Source organism: Echeneis naucrates, chromosome 1, assembly GCF_900963305.1.
Source record: "Echeneis naucrates chromosome 1, fEcheNa1.1, whole genome shotgun sequence".
Classification (NCBI taxonomy): domain Eukaryota; kingdom Metazoa; phylum Chordata; class Actinopteri; order Carangiformes; family Echeneidae; genus Echeneis; species Echeneis naucrates.
The window spans coordinates 11505723-11528076 of NC_042511.1; the positions used below are offsets into that span (position 1 = coordinate 11505723).

Sequence of the window (22354 nt, forward strand, 5' to 3'; positions counted from 1 at the left end):
ATACAATGCAAAGACACACACAAAGACTGACAACACTTTTCCTTTGTCCACTCGCTCTATCTGCCCTGAATTGGCAAAAGGTTAAGCGTCTAACTGTAATGGCAGTTCCACTTGGTGGGTTACACCATGCTACATTAAGGGTCTTTCAGGAAATTCAGTGCACAATTGTGTGTGTGTGTGTGTACTTGTGTATGTGTGTGTCGTCTCAGTATGTGGGCTCATGCATTGTTAATCTAAATTTGGAGGGACATTTAAGTGACATGAACAAATGTGAACAGTTCGCTACAGCAGATGAGGTTTTCAGCTTTTGTTGGGTCATTGTGACTTTGTATTGTTAGCAGCTCCAACATCTCCACATGTATCAGCTGATCTGAGTAGATGTTGTCTGTAGTTTCTGCTTTTCGAATGAGGACCACTCAGGACACAGCCAGGTCATCTCATCTCATTATCGAAATTGTTTATCTGTCAGTGTCATGAGGGTTGCTGGAGCCAGTCCGAGCTGACATTGGGCAAGGATGAGGTTCACCCTGGACAAGTATGGACACGCAGAGAAACACAAAACAAACATATTGACACACAGATTGCCTACAGGCAATTTAGAGTCACCAATTTACCCATGGTACACAGAAGGAACCCCCTCAGGCACAGGGGAGGACCTACAAACACATCACAGAAAGGCCACACACAGCAAAACAAAAATTGACTTGTTCTATGAAGCTGAAAGCAGAAAGCAGAAAGATGTCAGTTTAAAACACGTTAACTGTCATGATCTGCATTTTATAACAGCAAAGAAGCATTTCAGGGAGAAATGGACAAAGGAGCTCTGTCTGAATTTCTTATTGAAACAGAAGTGGTACACTTCACACATATCGCAGATCTAATTGCATGCTGCTCTTCATGGAAAGCATCACTCAGTCAGCTCCTTCATTGATTGAAATTACATGAGCACTATACTCTTTCCGTGTACACGATCTGTCTCTGCAGATGAATGTGATGATATTTTCATAAGACATCTGCCTGACCTTCATCCACGTGCCAGCACTTCACAAATAACCGTCGCTGAATACAGCATTAAATGTTTACTGAACAGGATGAGTTCAGATATGCTAGACTGACCCAAATCTGCTGCACATCATCCTCGATTCTGTCACTCTTACTCCAACTAATTTATCATCAGACCTCCGCTCGGGTTTGTGTGGGCATCGTCATCAGGTCATGTGATCTACGCATTTGGTAAAATCCACGAATCATCATTAATACTAATCCAAAGTTGAACAGAAGTGAATAGAAATGCTGAAGGTGTTTTTCAATTCATCTGTTTTACACACCAAAATTGAAGTCAAAATTAGATGTGACAGAGCTGAATTCACAGCCGACATTTTCAGACGTGGTGGCAGGAGAAGCGCAGGTGGAACTAAAAACATTAAAGGCAGCGGCATTGCCATTGGTTGCTCCAGGTCCCAGGTGTTGTTCATACGCTCTCACAGGCATTACTTACTGGCATACCCAAAGTGAAAACAGCCATTATTAATGTTGTTACCTCCACCTGTGCTTTCTTTGCTATGACAAGTCAAAATGTCTTCAGTGAAACAGGTTCATTCCTGCGGGACCTCAGCAGACTCCCACCACAGCTCAGCACAGATTCAGCCTGTAATCACTCACAATAATTGAAAACACCATTGTGTGTGTGTGTGTGTGTGTGTGAGAACAGCGTTTCTAATTGTTTTAAGATTCGATTCCTTCCCACCCTCTTGTTTTCACACTGCCAACGTCCTGAGCAGACACACCTGGCTCTTACAAACACTGCTCATCAGATTCCTGCAGTCTCACTGCAGGAACTCACTGACGTCTACTGCTTTTCACATAGTGTGAAGGGAACTTCTGCTTTGATATATTTGAATCATCAAGCTAAAAAAAAAGCCTATCTATGCTCATACGTATCAAACCAATCAAATCACACATTACGATTACGTGCATATGAGAGAGCTAGTGTGCGTGTGTCTATGTGTGACTGACAGACAGTTAAAATTCCCCAGTTTTCTGCACCGTTACTGCCCGGAAACATGCAGTTAAGTCAGTGTTGAACAAGTGATTGATTCCTTTATTTAGTTAAATTAATAAAATAATGGAAAAAATTGTTGTTAATGGAATCGCTATGTTTCAATGCGACCCACAGGAGCGTATGAGTGGCAGGTGCACCAGATTTTTACTTTCTATTACTATTTTTTTAAAAATAATAAAAAATTGGTGAAGGTTATGGAGAAATCAGTGGCTGTTAAGCTTCCTCACTTTGCTTTAGCGAAAGATTATGATTTGTGATTAAATAAGAACTCTTTCAAGGTGAGAGGACCTTCACTCTCATGGTTACAATACTGGAGGCAAAGTGAAAGTCGTGCAATGGCCATAAAAGAAAGAAGATTGAATGGCAGTCTCCTGTGTCGACGTCCAATAACGTGTTGACCCATCCATTCAACCCAGTGGCCTCCACCCCGCACTGCACCTTTTCACTCTGTGACTCATCACCCGATTTCTTCCCCCTGCTAGAGGTCCAGTAACAAAAAAACAGAAATCAAAGCTGCTTCCACAGACTGGCCATTTAATGGCAGAGATTCTTCTGGCTCACTGGGACACATTAATATTGCCAGCTAAACCTGTGCTATTTTGTTATTATTATTAACTTTATTAAGGGCACAATGGTCCATAGCACACAGGACAAGCATTAAAAAGAGATACAACAAACAATGTTTTACATAAGGCTGAGACGCCAAAGATTCCACGTTTGAAAAGAACCCGACTGAGCTCTGAGCAGGGTTGGTCAGTGTGGAAACCAAATGAAATGCTCTTCACAGAGTTTTTTTTGTCTGCTGTGGAAAAGTGAAAAAGTAATCTAATAACATGTTAAAATAAGCAACAGCTAAACTGCTTAGCTCACACGTCGTCAGTCTTTTACTAATTTAGCATTTTTACAAACAGAGATCGTTTCTTTCCGGGAACTCATCCAGTGTTTAAATCAGGAGCTTGGATTTAGCTGAACATGCCATCAAGCGTTACTTACATAAGGTAAGCCAGGTCGTTTATGGATGCAAATCCATATGCACACACTCTTTGTGCTTTGAACACACACACACACACCCACACACAAGACAGATTAGACATCTAAAGATACAAATGAATCTGTCTCTAGTATATGGAGTTTATTTAACAGAGTGGGGCCTTTCAGTGTGGAGTTTGCATGTTCTCCCTGTGTCAGCGTAGGTTTCCCCCCACCATCCAAAGACATCATGTTTGGGTTAACTGGTGACTCTAACTTGTCAGTAGTGTTTAACACTGTTGCCTCACAACAGGAAGGTTGTAGGTTCAATTCCCTGCCTCTGGCCTTTCTGTATGGAGTTTACATGTTCTCCTCATGCCTGGGTGGGTTTCCTCCCAGCCCTCCAGTTTCCTCCCACCATCCAAAGATTAATTGGTGACTCTAAAGTGTCTGTAGGTTTGAGGGTGAGTGTGAGTGGTTGTTGGTCTCTGTCTGTCTCTGTTTGTTGGCCCTGTGACGGACTGGAGACCTGTCCAGGGTGACCCCGCCCTCGCCGAGAGTGAGCTGGGATTAACTCCATCACCCCCTGAAACGTAAAAGCAGTAGAAGATGGATGGAGGGATGGATTCCCTATTCCAAACTGAGAAATGAGAAATGAAGAAAGTAATGAAATAAGACAGCTTTAATCTTTTTAATGGACTTCAAATTAATTACAGCGATACACCAACATGTGATGATGTAGATTTTCTCTTTATTTTCTAGTATGAAAAGGAAACGTCATCTGTTCTAAATGGAAATCAACAACCCTGTTTGTAAAGAACCCCCAAACCCTCATTTATAAAGTTTTTAAATCTTTTTTTTTTCTGTTCACAGGAGGCGATAAAATATGCATATCTTCCATTTTTCACTGCGTTAGCTCTGTCTGTAAGTTGCATTGATTCATTTTTTGTTGGCAAAGGTGAAACTTTAAGATGAAAATCGGGCTTGTTTTTTTTTTTTTGTGAATGTGATACATCAGAATTGCTCTTTTAGCATGGGGTTGGTTGAACATATAATTTTCTGGCAAATCATGATAAATAACACTCAAAACAAGCGAATTGTGTTAATTGTTAATACCCGTGAGTGTCTCTCCAACTCCGAGGTTTGGCACATTTCTCTCAGTATGCCTCAAAGCTGCGGGTACAGTTGGATGTCCAGAGGAGCTCAGCAGTTACAGATAAGTGAGAGATAACAGGATTTCAGCATGTTTTTTTTTTTTTTTAAATGCAAAGCTGTGAATTATAGCTGTTAATTGAATAATTGCGAAATCTAATTTTCATCCTGTAATTTTCATACCCATGCATACTTCAGCAGACCTCTGTGCTGCTCTGTGCCATCACAACCCTGTCCCATCATTAAATTGATGTATCTGTCTAACATTGATTTCTGCAAGTTATGGATGAGTGAGATGCTTTTCAATTTCCAAGTCAGCAGGATATTGGCTCTGTTTCCATGCTGTTATCATGCTCAGACAGAGTTCTTATTATGTCCTAGCAATAATATCAAATATAATTTTGATAAATTTTGTGTATTATCATGCAATATTATGATAAAATAGGATGCACAAGCTCATCCCTTTCTAATCTGAAGGTGATGCCAGCTATGCCGGGGAGTCTCAGTTGTCATGGTAACAATGGTAATACTCATGTTACCCTTGGACAATACAGTTTTAAATCAAGGCTAAGTTTTTCTTTTCTTTTTCTCCTTTTTTCATTTCTCTCACGTTTCCTGTAGTTATAATGCAGTCTGCCAAAATCTGCCCGTAAGCATGTTTTACCGGCGCAGAGAGGGATGTGAAGCTCTGACTTCATCCAGCTGCCTTTCCCTTGATGACATATTTCCCCGACCTCTGGGCATGATAAAGAGCTTTCCATTTCAGCCAGTGAAGGTGATAATGGCCCATATTTTATCAAAATTACACCCATATAGAGCATGGCCTGTCTTATTCTGTTCACTGCACAATATATGCCAGTTTATTTTGAGGGGCTCGATTGAGAGTTACATGTTTTGTTTTGTGGTCCATAACTGTTATGCGCGTTCAACTTTCAACTCCTTTTCCAATTTGTTCATTTTCAGGCCTACACTCTCAATGGATTTGCACAGAACTGAAATGTAAGATTTCCCCAATGCATAACTGCACTTTCTTCATATCAGCGCAGTGATTGTCATGTGCTCCTTTACACAGCACACATGCAAAAATATATCACCAAAAGCAAACAAACAAGTTATGGAACCCATGCAGCATTTTTAAAGGCACATCATTATTTCATGATTTTTTCACTGCTTTAGTTTTAGCTCTTATACTTTATCAAGTCCAATAAAAAAGAGCTGTCGATGTATACTTTTGTTCACTGGTCGCTGTGTTGTATCGGGCTTCCAGAGACCTGTCTGTGTCCCTCATGTTTGCGACTGTCACAGGTGTGACAGAGTGTGTCAAGAAGTGTTTAGAAAATGAACCTCCAGCAGATCCATGACGGACAGTTTGAGAGGCTAGTGTGGATATAATACACAGTAACACACCACCTAGTGACATTTCCCCCCTGGGGGTTAGGGTTGTGGGAAACACTATGGATCAGCCCTGGTTCACCTGTCCTTTTGTCCTTTTGTCCTTTTGGTCTGTGGTCAAAAGTTGAACAATATTATTCAGTAAAGGCATGATAGCAATTTCATTATTTATTTGAGAATTAAGTATAGTTAGGATAAATTTTAAGGATAGTAATTACAGTGCAGCTACTCATCCCACTTTTCACGCGTGTTGATTTCTCAGAAAAAAAAAAAAAGCAAATTTTTTAAAAATATCAAAACTTTTGCTCCATTCACTGATGTTGTTCCTGTTGCTTTATTCAGGCTTGGAGCTGACTGGTCAGTAGGGGAGTGTGGAGGGCAGGAAGTGGTCTGTTCACCACATGCTGGCTCCTCTTCTTTTTCTCTCCTCAGCCAGATGCATTAATCTTACTGTAAATTATAAGGTCCGGTATTTTTATACTTAATAATTCATTTGGTTTTTGTGGGCATGTGTACATGTTGGCAAGGTGTTTGTTTACATGTATGGCTGAGCGAGAACCCATAGCAGGAGCAGGAAACAGTACTTCTGATTTAAATGCAGCATTTTTATGGAGTCTTAGAAGTGCATGGCTGATGATTTAGGATCTGGGTCCTGGCATTCTCCATGGGACACTGAGAATGGTATGTGCTGGCCAGGCCTTCCTCCCGTGTGCTCCCCCTCTCTACGCACTCCCTCTCCTTCGTTCACACACAAATTTTTACGACGCTCATCTGGACGCTGCTGGGTTCAACCACACCCACCTCTGGACACTTGCCGTCACATGCCATATTCCCAGACAGACATGCCATCTTATTCTAGCAATAAGCTCAAAGGCACAAAGACCATCTGCCAATGGCTCAGTGGTACCCACAATTCTTTCCAACACGTATGTCTTGTAAAGGAAAGTAGTGATGATTTGTGCATGATATTTTCATCAGTGCTGGAAGGTAACTGAAATTTGAGAAGCACAAAGAAAAGAACTGGCTCTGCATCTTTATTTCCTGCACAATGACCAGACAACATGGGACTTTCTATGCTGGCAAACCACTGTGCAAACAGAAGATGTACGATAGAAGTCCCGTTGCTGTCAGATCGTCATCTACTAACTCTCTGTTTTCATCTGCACTGAGCTCCCGTATGAGCCAAATCAGACAGGAAACCATTCTCCCTCGACAAGGCGGGAGAAATAATATGGAGAAGAATAGGGCAGGATTCTCTTAAAGTTTTGGCTGATGGCATTTCCCCCCACTTCTGACAAGCCGTTTTGATTCTCAGTGTTTTAAAGAGTTGAGAATGCCTGATGAGGAGAAGAATGACTGGAAGAGAAATGAATGTTTGTGATGCTGAGGGCACAGATTCTTTGTTACCTCCATCATCCACCTTTGTGGATGATGGAGGTAACGTTATATGGTACTGTAGCTCACCGTAGGAGCCACATAAGAAAAACAAAAAATGAAAATGTGACCCAAACTGAAATTAGCACAGCAGCCTCATAATCCTTCAAAGCCAATCTCTAAAACCTTTTATGATGAACTGCAGCCTGATAATGAACAATTTTTTATATATTCCATTCAACTTAATTTACAGTAGGGACAGTTCCTGAGAGTAGCTTTCCACAAGTAAATATAATTTAGTTAAAATAAAATAAATGAGAAGCCACTAATTGAGATCATCCTAAAACATGAACACAAAATGAAGGTGAAGCTTTGGCTCATTATCTTTAAATTAAAAGTTACAACTTTCTTTACATAAAAGCGAGCTCAGTAATATATACTGGCAATAATCAGTATCATTCTAAAATATCATAAAACTGTAAAGAAAAATAGATACAATCAATAAAATACTGGTTTGATTGGCTGGAGTCAAATGTGACATAAGATCAAATGTCATATCAATGTGGGCAACAATTCAGAATTTGTGCAAAAGAAAACAAGTCCTAACTTCAAATGGCTGGTCAGTGAATATTGAGTTTTTTTGCCTTGGAACAGAATATTTAAATAATCAAAATAGCTGCCGCAATCCACCTGTCTTTCTTCAGATGAGCAGAACAGACTCGAACAAAGCCCCCAAGTCCTAATAAATCTGGGCATGTTGAGCAAACACAACATGCATAGTGGCTTCGAGACAGTGATGTTTTTTAAATGAGTAGCACTATGACAATATATCATCTCAATATTTAAGACAAAACTATGGAGCAGTGACAAATATCATGCCATTAATAAACAACAACTGATTAACGGCAATACAGTACGTTCATAGTGAGCCACGAGAAGTACGTGAAAAGGTTTGCTTTTTGCCATTTGGGTGAAATGACCTAAATAGAAAAAGAAAATAAGAGAAAATGTCATGCAGGGAAAGGACACAGGAGATGAGGAGGTGAGGAGCAGTTGGCTGTCGGGCTCCATGTGGGGCTGAGCAGCTCGCTGAGGCAGAAACAGCATAATTACAGCTCTGCTTAGCTCCATTATAGCCGCTGCACTCCTGACTCTGTTACCACCTACATACTCTCCATACTCCGCCTAATTGCCAGCTCTTCATCACATATTGATTTAAACAACATAATTAGGAGGTGCTTGTGGTGGATAATGCAGTCATTCATTAACACTATAAACAACCACACAGTAATGCAGACACCATAATCTGAACGATAACGTGGCCGTTCTGTTTCTCTGACTTCATTATTGGTCTTTGGATCAATGTGCGTGATAAGTAGCTTTTCTTTTTTTCCACTTTCTTTCTCCGTTTTTTTTTTCCCTACAAATACATTGCACACTTCGATGGAAATGTGTGTGAGGCGGTCTTATTTCTGGCACATCTGACAGTAAAGTGATTAAAATCAAAATAGTCTCTGCACCTGTGAAGAAGTATTTAAATGGAAGAAAATCACATTTTTTTTGCATTTCAGTTTAATGATGCCAACAAAATGATAAAATTCAAAATTGTTATCAGCCATTTTGCTGAATTCAAGAGAGTCGAGCGGGACGCTGCTGTGGCCTCATCTGTTGGTGATTTGTGCTTTGAGGTAAAATTACAAAACGCTGCCAGTGCTTTTTTTTCCCCATTTCTTTCTTCTTTTTTTGCCCAAGAGAAAGAAGTTATATGTGTGGTGTTTTTGTGTGGAAAGGAGAGGGAGAGAGAAACAAATGAGCAATTGAAATAATGGCTTAAAATGAGTCTGCTAAACAAAAGTCCGTTGGGAGCAACCCCCCAACACACACACACACACACACACACACACAGAAACAGAAGTATGTGGGGCTGCCGGTGATGTTTTTTGATTTACATACAGGTTCATATGAACAGCACATTTTATTCAAAAGGAGAAGCGCTGGCTCAGACAGACTTATTGTGCCCATACAAATGAAGCACGGTTGTGGTGATAACGTCTTTTGGTTTAGTTCATTGCTTAGTAACATACAGTACGTACGTTTTTCACCAGATTGTCATGTAAAATAAATGTAAAGAAAGATGCACCCATCGGCTCTGCAAGCTAAACCCGCAGAGGCGTTTTTTTTTTTTGTTTTTTTTTTTGAGTAAATCTGAAATTAGAAAGGTACAAAATAATAATAATAAATGCAACAAAAAAAATAGCAAGGCATTTGATGATTCTTAAGTCAAACCAAGCATTCAAACTGTTGCTGTGTAACATGGATGCTTGTTAAAACACAGCACGACTTTAACTGAAGGAAAATTTTGCTACCCAACAGGAAAAAGACAAAAGCACACCATCATCAATGCTCAACAAAGTGCACACATGCACTCTTATGCCCACATACCCATTAAAATCAAATCTTAATGGGATTTTTTTTTTTTTTTTTTTTTTTTTTTTTGATGAAATTGCAAACTGATGATTCCAAAGATCCTCTTTAACGTTGGTGACAGAAATGACAGAAACATTGTTGATTTAATTCATAAAGCTGCATATTTCAAATATGATGCATTTTTAATATGCTGCACGTACTTTATTCATGGAATAAATTATAGTTTTTAGAAAATCCTTTCACATAACAATGTGCCATCTCTCACTGCTTTCTGACATCTGGCAGTGGCTCTTCCCCTGGCCCATTAGTTCCTACTGAGGAGATGTTCATTTATTTACTTTTCAGAGGTAAATTAGAGAAGTAAAACAGTTATTTCATTGGGAACTACTTTCACTGGTGAATTAATATTCATTCTGCAGCAGCTGATTCAAAATAAACTGACGTACTGATGGTCGTAATGATAATAAAGAGCCATCCTTGTATTCATATTAATATATCATTTAATAATGAATTAATATATCATTTGCTGGGTGATTTGCTGTGTGTTTCTTCCAAAAACAGCAGCACAGTGGCTGGAGGAAATCAGTGAATGAGAGATGAACTTTGTTGCTCAGTCTACAAGAGCTGCTTGTGGTTTTAAAGAGGAAGTCATCAGTCTAAGGCTATGGTGTAAAAGGTTGCAGTTGAGTAAACACTGCAGCAGTTCATTGTGTCGTTTTTTGCCGTTAAAATGAAGATGCCAACATTTTGATGTTCAGATTACTTCTACATCAGGGACTGCTGTTCACCAGGATTCACACAAACACGCAGAAACACACAAACGCACACGTCTGGGGATCCTCTTCAAGAGAAGCACAGAGACTGGAACAGAATGGAATTTGAAACGTTTTAGCCAAAAATGTTTCCATGGTCAAGGTGTTTTTTGCAGAAACGTTTCAGATTTCGTTTTGTTCTCCAACTTCGTGGGTGAAGATGAGGCCTGGACACAAAAATGATGCAATCATACAACCAATTAAAACAAACAAAACATTGGGTTAAAGCAACAGCAGTTAGATATATTCAAACATTTCATTCTGAGTCACACGTCATCACATGCATGTGGTAGTTGTAAAGAGTGATGTTTTTGTGTGTAGCAAAAGCATAGAAAAATAGAAATAAAAAGAACTTCTGTTGTGTGTGAGCAAAGCTGGAAATGTGAGGGTTTATGTTTTTTCACCTCCCAGCTGTGTGATCAGACATGTTAAAGCTGTGCTGTGTGTGAGAAAGAGGAGGAGAAGGAGTCAGTGTATTTTTTCCCTCCATCAATTCTAGGTGTCGTCATTATTTCAGTCTGTCTCTTTTACGTGCACATGAGACAACACATGTACACACACACACACGCGCGCACAAACAGACACTCACCTACGCTGACAGGCATCTCTGTGTTGTGTGTGTGTGTGTGTAGGCTACGCGGTGATATAGGGCTGCCTCATGTGTTGGGTTTCCTCTGAGTTCTGGTCCCCACAGACCCCCATCCTCCCATCTTTAGTGGGATGTCCCAGGTGTGTCTCCTCTTGGCCTTGTTCGTGCTCTGCAGCTCCACAAAGGTATGACCCCCAGCCTGCCTTTTCTTCATACACCCACTCACAAACTGCGATGTGCCTTCAGTTCATTATACACCCTCTGCATTACCTCCGGCTGTTACTGAGGGTGAACGAGTCCAAAGCAAGAGTAAAGCAACAGGAAGGTTGCTCTTCCTGCAGGTCTCCTCTACCAACTCCCTAGAACTTGTGAAGGAGCAGTGGAGCGGCTACAAGAACCAGTGTCTGGACTACCTCAATGCCACGCCCCCTGCCACAGGTCAGTCCCGACCCTGCCAGCATGAGCTCATGACATTTGTCATTATGAGATGCATGGAGGAAAACGATTGAGCCTGACCGTCACTGACCGGTTCTCCGCTGCAGGGCTGGTGTGTAACAGGACATTTGACCAGTATGCCTGCTGGCCTGATGGACTCCCAGGAGCCACTGTCAATGTCTCCTGTCCGTGGTTCCTGCCGTGGTACCAGAAAGGTTTGTTGATGCATTCAGTATGTCATGTAGTTGTGTAGAAATGTTGTATGTGCATTTATGTAACATATACACAACTGTGGATGTTGTTGCTCAATCGCATAATTACACAATATATACTAATACTGAAAGATTTATATATATCAAGCTGAGCCAATTAGCAATGTTTCAGATGCAATCCAATGTGAAAGGTGCCTCCATCTACTGTTAACCTGAGCTCTGTGGGGCATTTTAGATCCCTAAAGCTTGGCGTTTTGGCTGGATTGTCAGCGCTCTGCTCAAGCTCATTTGCTCCAGGAGGAGGCAGCTGGTTTCAGTGGAAAACAGGCACATGAAGTTGGCATAACTTATTTGCCCAGTGATGTTTTTAGCACTTAATAACATTTTAAAAGCCTCGCACTCACCAACAGCGGTTGGTTTTTCATTGGAAAAAAAGTGTTACCAAATCCCAAGTCAAAAAAGTTATTCTGGAGCCCAGCGAGGTGTAAAAATGGATTATGCTCCTCCCAGCTCTTCACCTGAATCTCTGTCATGTTCCTCGTCTCAGTTATCAAACCCTAACCCTTGCTAGCAATGCCTTACAGCAGCTAGCAAACGCATTAAGCCTTTTGTGAACGGTCCAGCTTTCACAATGCCCTCAAACCTCTGACTGTTCATAATCAGCTGATTTCTTTCAAGAATTTATCTGTTTGGCAGAGTCCAAGCTTTTAGCTGGTTCACAGCTCAAGTTGGAGGCTCTTCTAGATTCAGTTTTCATTCATATGCCCACATTTTTGTTTGTCACTCACTTGTAACTGGCTTTTGTTGCTTTAGAAAGATTTACTTTCACTGCATTTTATAGGTTTTCGGTGTGGCCTTGAGGTCGAACCCTGATGCCAGTTAGTGCTACAGGGCCACAACGTCTTCTGTTATCTTTAATTGACTTTAGTTTGGCTGCAGAGATGATTTTATTTGAACTGTGTATGAATGATTAGTCAGCTTTCACTCTTCTGTCAACCTGAGAGGGGAGTGCCTCAGGGACCTGTCCTGTAGAGCTTTTCAGTTGCTTTGTCCGTTTTTGTGCAGACTTGTGTCTCAGGAAATTAACAGTGTTTTTTCACAGGTCTAAATTTGATCAGCTGGTCTTCCTGGTATTAAATGCTAGGCTTAGGTTTTCATGTTAAGATTCTCCATGTGGTTTGATGGCTCTGAGCAGGCTTGAAAGGGACTCACTAAAAACCATGTGTGGCGTTTTTCTCTCGTACTTTTAGAATTTCAAATGGATCTGTTTCATCTGTTTTAGCAATGAAATATTAACTCACACCTCCTGTGTGTCTCATTATCACGTGTGCACAGTTCAGCAGGGTCTGGTCTATAGAGTCTGCAGAGAAGATGGTCAGTGGGCTCAAAAGAATACGAGTGAATGTGAGGACGACCCTGGTGAGGTGTGTGTATATACCATAGTGTGGTTGTGTTTGCATGTGCATGTGATAAACTGCAAGGAACTGTTTGCCATGGCTGAAGCTGTGTACAGGGAAGATACTGTGAGTATGACTGAGGGGATACTTCATGACACGATCTGTGATGACTCAGTGAGTGAAGTCCTCCCACCTCTTCAAACACTCTTTAGGGGGGAGGGGGGAGGGGGGTGTAAAGGAAAAACATGGTAGTATCTGATTCTTTTTGTTGGCTCTGCAGCAGCAGTATGGACGCATCCTCAGTCAGTTACGGATCATGTACACAGTGGGCTACTCACTCTCTTTGGGAGCTCTGCTTCTGGCACTGGGAATCCTCATCACCTTCAGGTAAAACATGCAAGGAGGGCAACAAAGGGAATGTGTAAGGGTAAGGGTAAGGTAAGGCAGGAGGTAAGGCAGGAGGTAAGGCAGGAGGAAAAATGAATGAAAACCAAAGAGGAGGTACGAACGAAGGCAAGCAGAACAAGGAGGAAAGGCTGAGAAAAAGGAAGGAAGGAAGGAAAGAAATGAAGCTGTGAAGAGTAGAAGGAAGATGGAAAGGAGCAAACGAAGGGTCAGACAATGGGGAAAAAACACACTTTGTGTAATGAAAGGAAGGAGCTAGAAAGGAAGTCATGAGTGAGAAAAATAAGAGCTGCCAAAACACAAGGACAAAGGACAAAGAAGGAAATTAAAAGGGCAAATGGAAGTAGAGAGATAAAGTCAGGAGGAAGAAAGTAAAGGAGAAGGAACAAAAACTAAAAATCGAGTGAAGATCATGAAATGATGGCCAGAAGTGGATTGAAAGAAGGACTGTAAAAATGGTGTTAAAAGCAGAGCAGTAAGTGTCACTGTTGCGCACTGTGCACTAGGAGACTCCACTGCATGAGGAACAACATCCACATGAACCTGTTTGCTTCCTTCATCCTGAGAGCTGTATCCATCCTTGTGAAAGACGCACTGCTGACCCTCACGCTGGACCCCAGGGGCAGCAGCAACACACTGGCACAAGCCTGGGCCGACATGCCGGTCAGAGCAAACACACCACATTCACCTCATCACCTGTGTTCAGGAAATTTGAAAAACTGACCGTTAGATGAAGCTTGTAGAAGCTGAACAGTTTTATGGAGGACAGTATTCATTGAGAATATCCGTTAACCCCGATTGCTAAGAAGCTCTGACTGAAAGTGAGATCTGCTACATTTGTGCTAACAGAGAAGATGACACCTTGTCTTTGTACCAGGCAGTGGCGTGGTGTCGTGGTGCCATGGTCATGATGCAGTACAGCGTGATGGCCAACAATTACTGGCTCCTGGTGGAGGGCATCTACCTGCATAGCCTGCTGGTCATCACAGTGTTCAGCGAGAGGAACTACTTCTACATTTATCTGGCCATCGGCTGGGGTAAGAACCAACGGCCGGACACGGCTGACTCATAAACCGCCTGTGGTGCTGGTTATTGTGGTTTCCAGAATACACAAACTTTCTGAGAGACTGACACAGTTAAGTAAACAGTACCCTGACCTTATGGTAGAACCGGTGGAGTTAAAAGCTTCTGACAGTTATTAACAGGAACAGTCATCAGCAACAGGAAGTCAGTCAGCTACAGGAATGGTTAACAAGTATGTGAATAAAAAAACAAAAAACAAATACAGAGCAGGTGTGTTGACATGTTAGAGTTCTCAAAATGATCTTTGGTAATTAACTTCTTGGAGGACATCTGGTGGGCAGGTGCATTATGACAGGCTCTGAAATTATTCTCACTGACTGACTGATTCTCACGTCACTCAACCAACAACAAATCTCAAATGTGACTTCTCTCCCAAACTCGTACTCTTAAAACACTGAAAATGATTTAGTTGTGTTCAGTCTGATAAAAAAAAAATCGCTGACAGTTTTTTTTCTTTCTAAACAGAAATTCATAAGCCTGGCTCAGAATTGGTTCATCAGCTCAGATTAATGACTTTATAATGCATGTATTACGCTTTCATCCATCTTTTCGGAGGTAACAACTTTACTGTGCCATTATCTTGCGGTGTCAAACATTGGTTTGACACCGCGATGGTTTCATGTTATGAAAGTCCTCATTCGTATAAAAATTAATGTTTTTCCACAACATGAACTGGATTGTTCAATTGATGGTGGTGAGAGACCATTACAGATGAGAAATGGCACTCCTTTATATTTTTGTCCTGAGATAATGATCTATTAAAGTCATGATCATGAGCGAATCATATTTAACGCTGCATAGGTCATGATGATAAAACCATTTCATCATAACTAGATAGATAATGTCATGAGTACTCGATAAACTGACCACAGTCTCAGCAATGTGTTACGAAGTTTACGAGTTTGTAAACTCTTCAAAGGCCAGTTCACTTTTTCATTTTACCTTTGCTGTCCTCAGGTGCACCGCTCATATTCGTGCTGCCGTGGATCACTGTGAAATATCTGTATGAGAACGAGGAGTAAGTGTGACTCATCCACAGTTTAGATCGAACTGCTCATTTCTGCAGGCTCTGGGAAGAAAGATGATTTTTTGATTACATTTTTAAAATTCTTTCAATCAATCTATGTTCTTGTGTTTTTATGGGATGACTGTGGATACAGCAAGAAGGCCAGAATCGTAATGATAACTGCAATAATTCATGTTGTAAAATGTGTGTGTGCATTTGCAGGTGCTGGGAGAGAAATATCAACATGGGATATTGGTGGATCATTCGTTCTCCAATACTATTTGCTTATCTGGTAAGACTGTCTGTTTCCTGGTCTTATGTTTGCTTTCATTTTACAAATGAACAGTGTCATGAAAGCAATTCAAGCACGTAGTTTGCTGAGCTACTGAACCACACACACACACACGCACGCACAAACAGAGACAATATATTTATACCTGTGTTTATTTTCTGAAGACTGACCTTACCCATAACCACCTCTAGCCCTTCAATCTCTGAAACCACTCATGCACGTTTAAAATAATGATTTACATTAGGAGCACTTGCATTTTGTCCCCACAACTAAGTAAGCAATGTCTCTGTATGGATTTGGGTTTGCACAATATCCAACAATAACACACGCACATGCGCCCACACAAGAACAACAGCTGTCATTAACAGTGTCATTAACAGTCTTGGTGAGGTATCTGGGAATAAAGAAACCCTAATCTGACAAAGATTTGTGTTTGATAAAATGTGTATCAGGCAGGTGGGTTGGAAAAAAAACATGAATCACCCGCTGTCACATTCTGACAAAGTTTCCACAAATTCACGGCATTCATTCTTCTACACACAATCCCTCTCTGCACTCTTAACTATCGTTTGTAACAGTGAAGTTATGTGGCAAAAATCTATTCGCTCTTCAGCAAGTCCCATGAGGAAGGAGGAGTGCGAAATGATTATTACTGCAGATTCTGTGGGCCAAATAATGATTTTATCCTGCTAGAGCCAAAGCTGGGTAGTTTTTTTTTTTTTGTAAGACTTTTACATCAATAATAAGTGATAAACAATTCAATTAATATTCAATTTAAAATTGTATTTTTCTAAGGCTCATTCTCTTCCGAGCCATGAACTCTTCTGAACTCCAGCTGTGTGATTGTGTTGAAAGTGATTAAACATATTGGTGGTCTGAAATAGTTTTTCTGTAGTGTTCGAGCTTTCACTTCTCTAACTCCTAAAATATTCTATTGATAATCAACAACTTTGTCATTTTCACTGATGCCAAAATGTGCCCAAACCTCCATCTTAACGTTACTTTTAGTTATCAGCTGCTTGGAATGAGGCTCAATGTTTTTGCTTGTGTCGGTCATATTACTTACTTACTTACTTCACGTTGAGTGAATGCAGGCTAAAGTTAGCTGGACAGGGTGGAGGCACGTGGCAGTTCATGAACACGAGTGCAGGGGAAGGTATTAACCGAATTATCTACCATGGACAACATAAAGTTTCTTCTGTAAACATTGGTTTTGATACATATTCAGCTACTTTCCCAGATCTGCCCTTAAGAATGACCTTATACTATAACTGACAACAGCTGTCGTGTAAAAAGAAGGGGAAGCAGTTGCTGTGGCAATGTAAAGTTAAATTTTTGAACTATGACTATTTTTGAACCTTTTTTATCAGCTGCACAAGGTGACAGGCTGCGATCAGCACATTTTCCCTGTTTCCCTGATAGAAGTGTGCTCTGGATGAATCTGAGTCTGTGCTCATGGCAAAAAGGGTTGTCAAACATGTGTCAAACATCATCAAACGTTGCAAATGAATAACCTTGAAGAACAGTGGTGGGAGAATGTGTTTTCAGTTTTGGTCATAATGATTCAAGTATTGACCTGTTTCAACCGTTGCAGATCTCAAGGATTTAAAATAGTGAAATTTTGCAGAATTCATTTCTGCCTCTTGGCAAAAATGTAACTTTGTTATTTTGTCAACCATTTTGCTACAATATAAAAAAAAGAAGTAACAAATAAAGTATTTGCTACGACAACTTACTACAGCGAAAATCTTGCGACTTCAAGAAACAAGAATCAGTTAGTATGTTGATTATCCTCTTAAGATTTTCACTTTAAATTGGCTGACTATGAAGTCATTGGTTTTCTTCCACAGTAATGTAGACGTGCACACACACACACACACACACACACACACAAACAAACAAGTGGTGGAATTTCTCTTGTGTTTCCTGCCTCTGGTTCCCATAGTGACAATCAACATTATGGATGGACACATTTATGAGCACAAGTGCACAACAGCAGCAGTTGCAACCTATGTGACCTCGTGCAGAAGCGTACGTGCACACATACACACACTCAACAATTTAGCCGAACCTGCATATTCATAAGTCATAAGTAACGCCAGTTCTATGCCTGCTCTGTGGAAACAGCTCTTTAATCTAATGGTTGAAATAGTTGCCCTCCGGTTATGTAATAGCTGTAACGTCAAGTGTCACCTAACAACAATGCCAAACACAATCTGCTGTTCAACTATTGTTCACACTAATAAACCATGTTTGTGCACACTTTAATGTATACATACACATTCACACACACTTTCACACAAACACATCTGTCAAGAAAACATACACATATTTCCAAACTTGGAGTGTTAATAACTTCAGTGCTGTAGTAATTAATGTTGTCTGTCATCAGAGAGGGTCCTGCATTAGATCACTGCAGTGTGTGTGTGTGTTTATGTGTTTCTGTTTGGCCGGGTCAAATCCTGTAGGGCACAGACAGACCCAGGAGTTTAAAAAACAGCATTTCCAGCCTCTGTTTCAAACATTAAATTGAACGACCTGAAGATTGTCAGAACATTTTTTTTCTGATGTAACTCCCACTGTATTCCTATTCCAGATTAACTTCTTCATATTCATCCGAATTATCAAAATCCTGATGTCCAAACTCAGAGCTCATCAGATGAGATATACTGACTACAAGTTCAGGTGAGAGAATTGGTCAGGTAGGTGGTGTACAGGGTTCAGACCAGCGCCTTTCAAGTGCAGGCCAACATGCAATCTGTTATTTATAGATATATCTTAAAACAACGTTTTCTCTGTCTTTGCATTTCATTTTATTTATAAATAGTTATTATAGTGAGGACTTTATTTAAATATTTTATTTTAATTTATTATTTTATTTTATTTATTTATGTTTATATATATATACAATAATAGATTATACATTCTCTGGATGATTTGGTAGGTCCCTTACTGTGTACAGTGAGGTTTTAATGTCTTTTTTTAAAGCTAGTTCAGCTGCTGTATGTGCTCAGTCTGCAGAGAAAGACACAGAGCACATATTTAGAAACTACTTTGCGAGAATCGTTGTTATTTAAAACCACCAAAATACATTCTCATGGATGTAAAAGCTTAAAAAAAAACAAAACATTCAATTGTAAAATATGGGCCCGTTTATCTTGAAGGTCAGAATGAGGCTTGCGTGACAAATGAGTAGCAGCTGACCTTTCAAGTTTCTTATAATAGAGTCCTTCCCTTTTCCCTTCTTTGGTGCAGACTAGCAAAGTCCACTCTGACTCTCATCCCTCTGTTGGGGATTCACGCTATCCTCTTCACCTTTGTCATCGATGAGTCGGTCCCCAAAGGCTCCATGTTGCGTCTCATTCGCCTCTTCTGTGACCTCCTGTTTAACTCCTTCCAGGTCAGAATTCAACTTGACAGGAAACTTTGGATTTGATTATTCATGTTTTAGTGTTTGATTATTATTAATTTTATTTTTATTTGTTTTATATGTCGACTAATGTGAAAGTGGCATCAAATTCCTTGTATGTGTCCACATACGTGACCAATTAAACTGATTCTGATTTGATGGGACTGAGATATTAAAACCCATAGTTTTGTTTCAGGGCCTTCTGGTTGCCATCCTGTACTGCTTTGTCAACAAAGAGGTGAGATAGATGTGCTTTCGTGTCAAGCACCATCTTAATTAATTCTCTGCTATAGCTTCAGTTCCTTCCTCTCCTCTTGTGGAGAAGATGAATGATATATTTTTCATCGTTCATGTTCACGTTGCCATCCTTGTCTACAAGGTGGGACAGACACAACATTGCCTAAACTTTATGTTGCCTAAACTTTTAATTGTAGTCCTTGCACAGGAGCTGGGTTAGGCTTAGGGTTGAAGTGGTCAGTGTCATCACAATGTTTCTTTTTGTCTCTGTCCCACCGCCTGCTCTGTCTCTGCTATGCCATCATCCCTCAGGTACAATCGGAGATGCTGAAAAAGTGGAAGAGGTGGAAGCTGGGTAAGGACATCGACGAGGAGTACCGCCACAGCCACACGCCGCATATCAAGACTGGCAGCATTGCCACAGGTAATATGCCCGAGCTCCAGGACAACAACGCCAGCGACCCCGGCGGTGACTCACCTCGGCTCAAGAAAGCTGACAAAGGTCCATCCAGCTCCGGCGCTACGGACGAGAACCGCCGACTGGTTGTCTCCTACAGCAACGGGATGGGGAAGCGCAGGCCTGCAAAGAGCAGACACAGCCTGCACTTCTTAATCCGTCCACATCGAGGTCCCGCCAGCCACGCCACTAGCACCACAGAGCGTGTGTGTTTGGAAGACAGGGCGCAGTGTTGCATACACCCTCTGAAAGGAGAGGAGACTAATGTCTGACAACAAACCTACTCTGAGCCTTCGTCAGGAAAAACTCCCAATTCTGCTTTTTGCTGTCTCGGAGCAGGACAGCCTGACTGGGAATGAGGACAACAAGGAAGTGACCCACACCTGTCCAGCAGCCAATAATTATTTATTGGTTTTGAGACCTTGAGCAAAAGAAAACTTACTGACTTCAGAAATCAGGAATGATAAAACCCTACTGTGTGTCAGCATGAATGTGCAAATAATGTAATTTCAACCTTTTGCTACTGACCCAACACACATTTGTGCTGCTGTTGCTGTTTTGAGTTATGCTTTTGGTGTGTGTCTGTTGAACTCCTCGAGAAACTTCAGTGTCAGTGTTTGGTTTCATCGTTTCCATCCTCCTCCTCATCTTCTTCTTCTCCTTCTTTTGAATGACATTTTAATCCTCACACTGTGCTATGATGTTGAAGTTACTCTAGTTTTAAACAACCAAAACTAAACAAGAAAATAATAACATAGCATTGTGAGCTTTATATCATTCGCAATAGATCCATTGTTTCATGAATTCTGCCTTTTCTGTACAAACTCTATACTTCTCTGTTTTGAGCAGATTCTCTGATATAAATGTGTATGAATAATGGAGGAATCTGGGTAAAACAGTGCTTAAGTGTATGCGGGGTGTAGTAGAAATACATACAGTGGCAAAGTCATCAGTGATGATCATTTTGGCAAATGTGACCTTTGATTTTACCGAACAGAACAGAATAAATACAGAAACAGATGAGAGAATCCCTTTTAAAAGGCAAAAACTGAAGATTTCGTTACATTTCATTAATTTTGTGAAGGATTTTTTGTTCGGAACTGTGAGGGAGCTGAGGGGAAAGAACACACGCGCACAAACATTGTGTGACGTTGGACATTGTATCTAATACAGGAAGTTTCTTTTGTTGTTTTTGTTGCTTTTATTTTGATGGCCCCACTAACCCCTGTCTTTTTGAGGTCACCTTCTGTGGAGTGAGTTCTCATGGGTGCACACATGTGAATGCATCCACAGGACTCTGGCTTATGTCAATGATCTACCTCGTTTGGCTGGACCAAGTGGACTGAGATCAGAGGGGGAAGAGGTTTTTGTCAGGTTTAGCTTTTGTTTGAGCATTTCTTCAGTTTATTAGGTATTTTGTTGATCCTGTATTAAAAGTAGTCTCTGTAATTGTGTATTTGTAAATATAAATGGTAGGAGTGATTTGCATATATTATTAAATTTAGTATGAGAGTGTGAGTTTCGCCATGAGATGGCGGAGGTCGTGGGGAGACGGGCCAGGTGAGGTGGCAGGTTTGGGGATCTGGTGAGAACACGCCGCTGCTGACGAAACTTGACGCACCTGGAGAGCCTTTGTCTGTCGGCCAGCTGTATGTAAAGGAATGTCGGGTTTTCGTAACTTCCCACCAGTAACCAGTAAAAAAAAATAAAAAATCAGAGCTCTGGAAATTCTGCTTGGCTCCTGCTCGTCATTTCCACTCTCTATACCTAAATCCTGCAGGCCCTCATCCAGATTGTAAGGATTGCCTTTTAAAACCTTACAAATACAAACATTTGTGATGGAAATTTTTTTTTTTAACATTCCTCTCCCTCTCCTGGTGGGATTAAGGCTCATATGTCACAGCAGAAAAAGGAAAATTAGCTTCCTATATCTGACAATGAATTGTGTAATGTAAATATTGATAAAAGTGAATATTATAAAAACAAAGAGGCTTGGGTGGGGAGATGCACTGTTGTGTTTTCTGGAGAAAATTCAAATGAACTTGACTTGTCTGTCATGACTTGTGTTGAGAAGAGTCTATTTTGCAGAACATGTTTGTCCCTGCCCTTTAATAAAAAATGCACCAACTGTTAAGAGACGAAACAATGTCATGGGTTTAAAAACAAAAAGGTTTAACATATAACAAAGCCAAAGTGTTGTGTGTCATATGTCCTTGTAATTCCAATTAAAGTGAGTTCTGTCAGTAAAAAACGTGTCAGCATACCTGTTTCAACACAAGACGGGCGGAAAAATAACGTATTTCAGCTGTGAAAGGAGTTTCATGATCAGAAGCCGACGTTCATTGTTACATTTCTGGTGTTAGTGTTTCTCTTGGCTTTCATGGCCCAAATTATCAACTTGTAAAGCGTGTTTCAACAACAACTGAAAACCTACACAAATAAATCAAATTGCGTACACACACTCATGCATAACATGCTGTAGTTATTCCGCACCATGTTTTCCTGCGAAGCCAGTTAGTGAACTCATTATCAATCAGGATGCATGTTTCCACTGGAGATTACTCGGTGTGAAAGTATAGATTCATCTGAGTCCTGTTGCACAGGCGGTAATAAATTAACACATGAATTATGTATAGTTCTGTCG

At 40.6% G+C, this 22354-nt stretch overlaps 1 protein-coding gene across 1 annotated transcript in view; it reads left to right on the plus strand.

The window, feature by feature from the left end:
- The window catches only part of gcgrb (glucagon receptor b), a 36050-nt gene extending 14206 nt beyond the window's left edge, over positions 1–21844 (plus strand). Inside the window, exons 2-14 of the mRNA XM_029503697.1 lie at positions 10821–10962; positions 11119–11215; positions 11320–11427; positions 12760–12848; positions 13102–13208; positions 13733–13889; positions 14104–14263; positions 15267–15327; positions 15538–15607; positions 18204–18292; positions 18863–19007; positions 19213–19254; positions 19566–21844. Coding sequence (XP_029359557.1) covers positions 10909–10962; positions 11119–11215; positions 11320–11427; positions 12760–12848; positions 13102–13208; positions 13733–13889; positions 14104–14263; positions 15267–15327; positions 15538–15607; positions 18204–18292; positions 18863–19007; positions 19213–19254; positions 19566–19982 — 1596 coding nt within the window. The 5' untranslated portion in view covers positions 10821–10908 and the 3' untranslated portion in view covers positions 19983–21844. The remainder of the gene's footprint in view (positions 1–10820; positions 10963–11118; positions 11216–11319; positions 11428–12759; positions 12849–13101; positions 13209–13732; positions 13890–14103; positions 14264–15266; positions 15328–15537; positions 15608–18203; positions 18293–18862; positions 19008–19212; positions 19255–19565) is intronic.
- Positions 21845–22354: the final 510 nt, after the last annotated feature.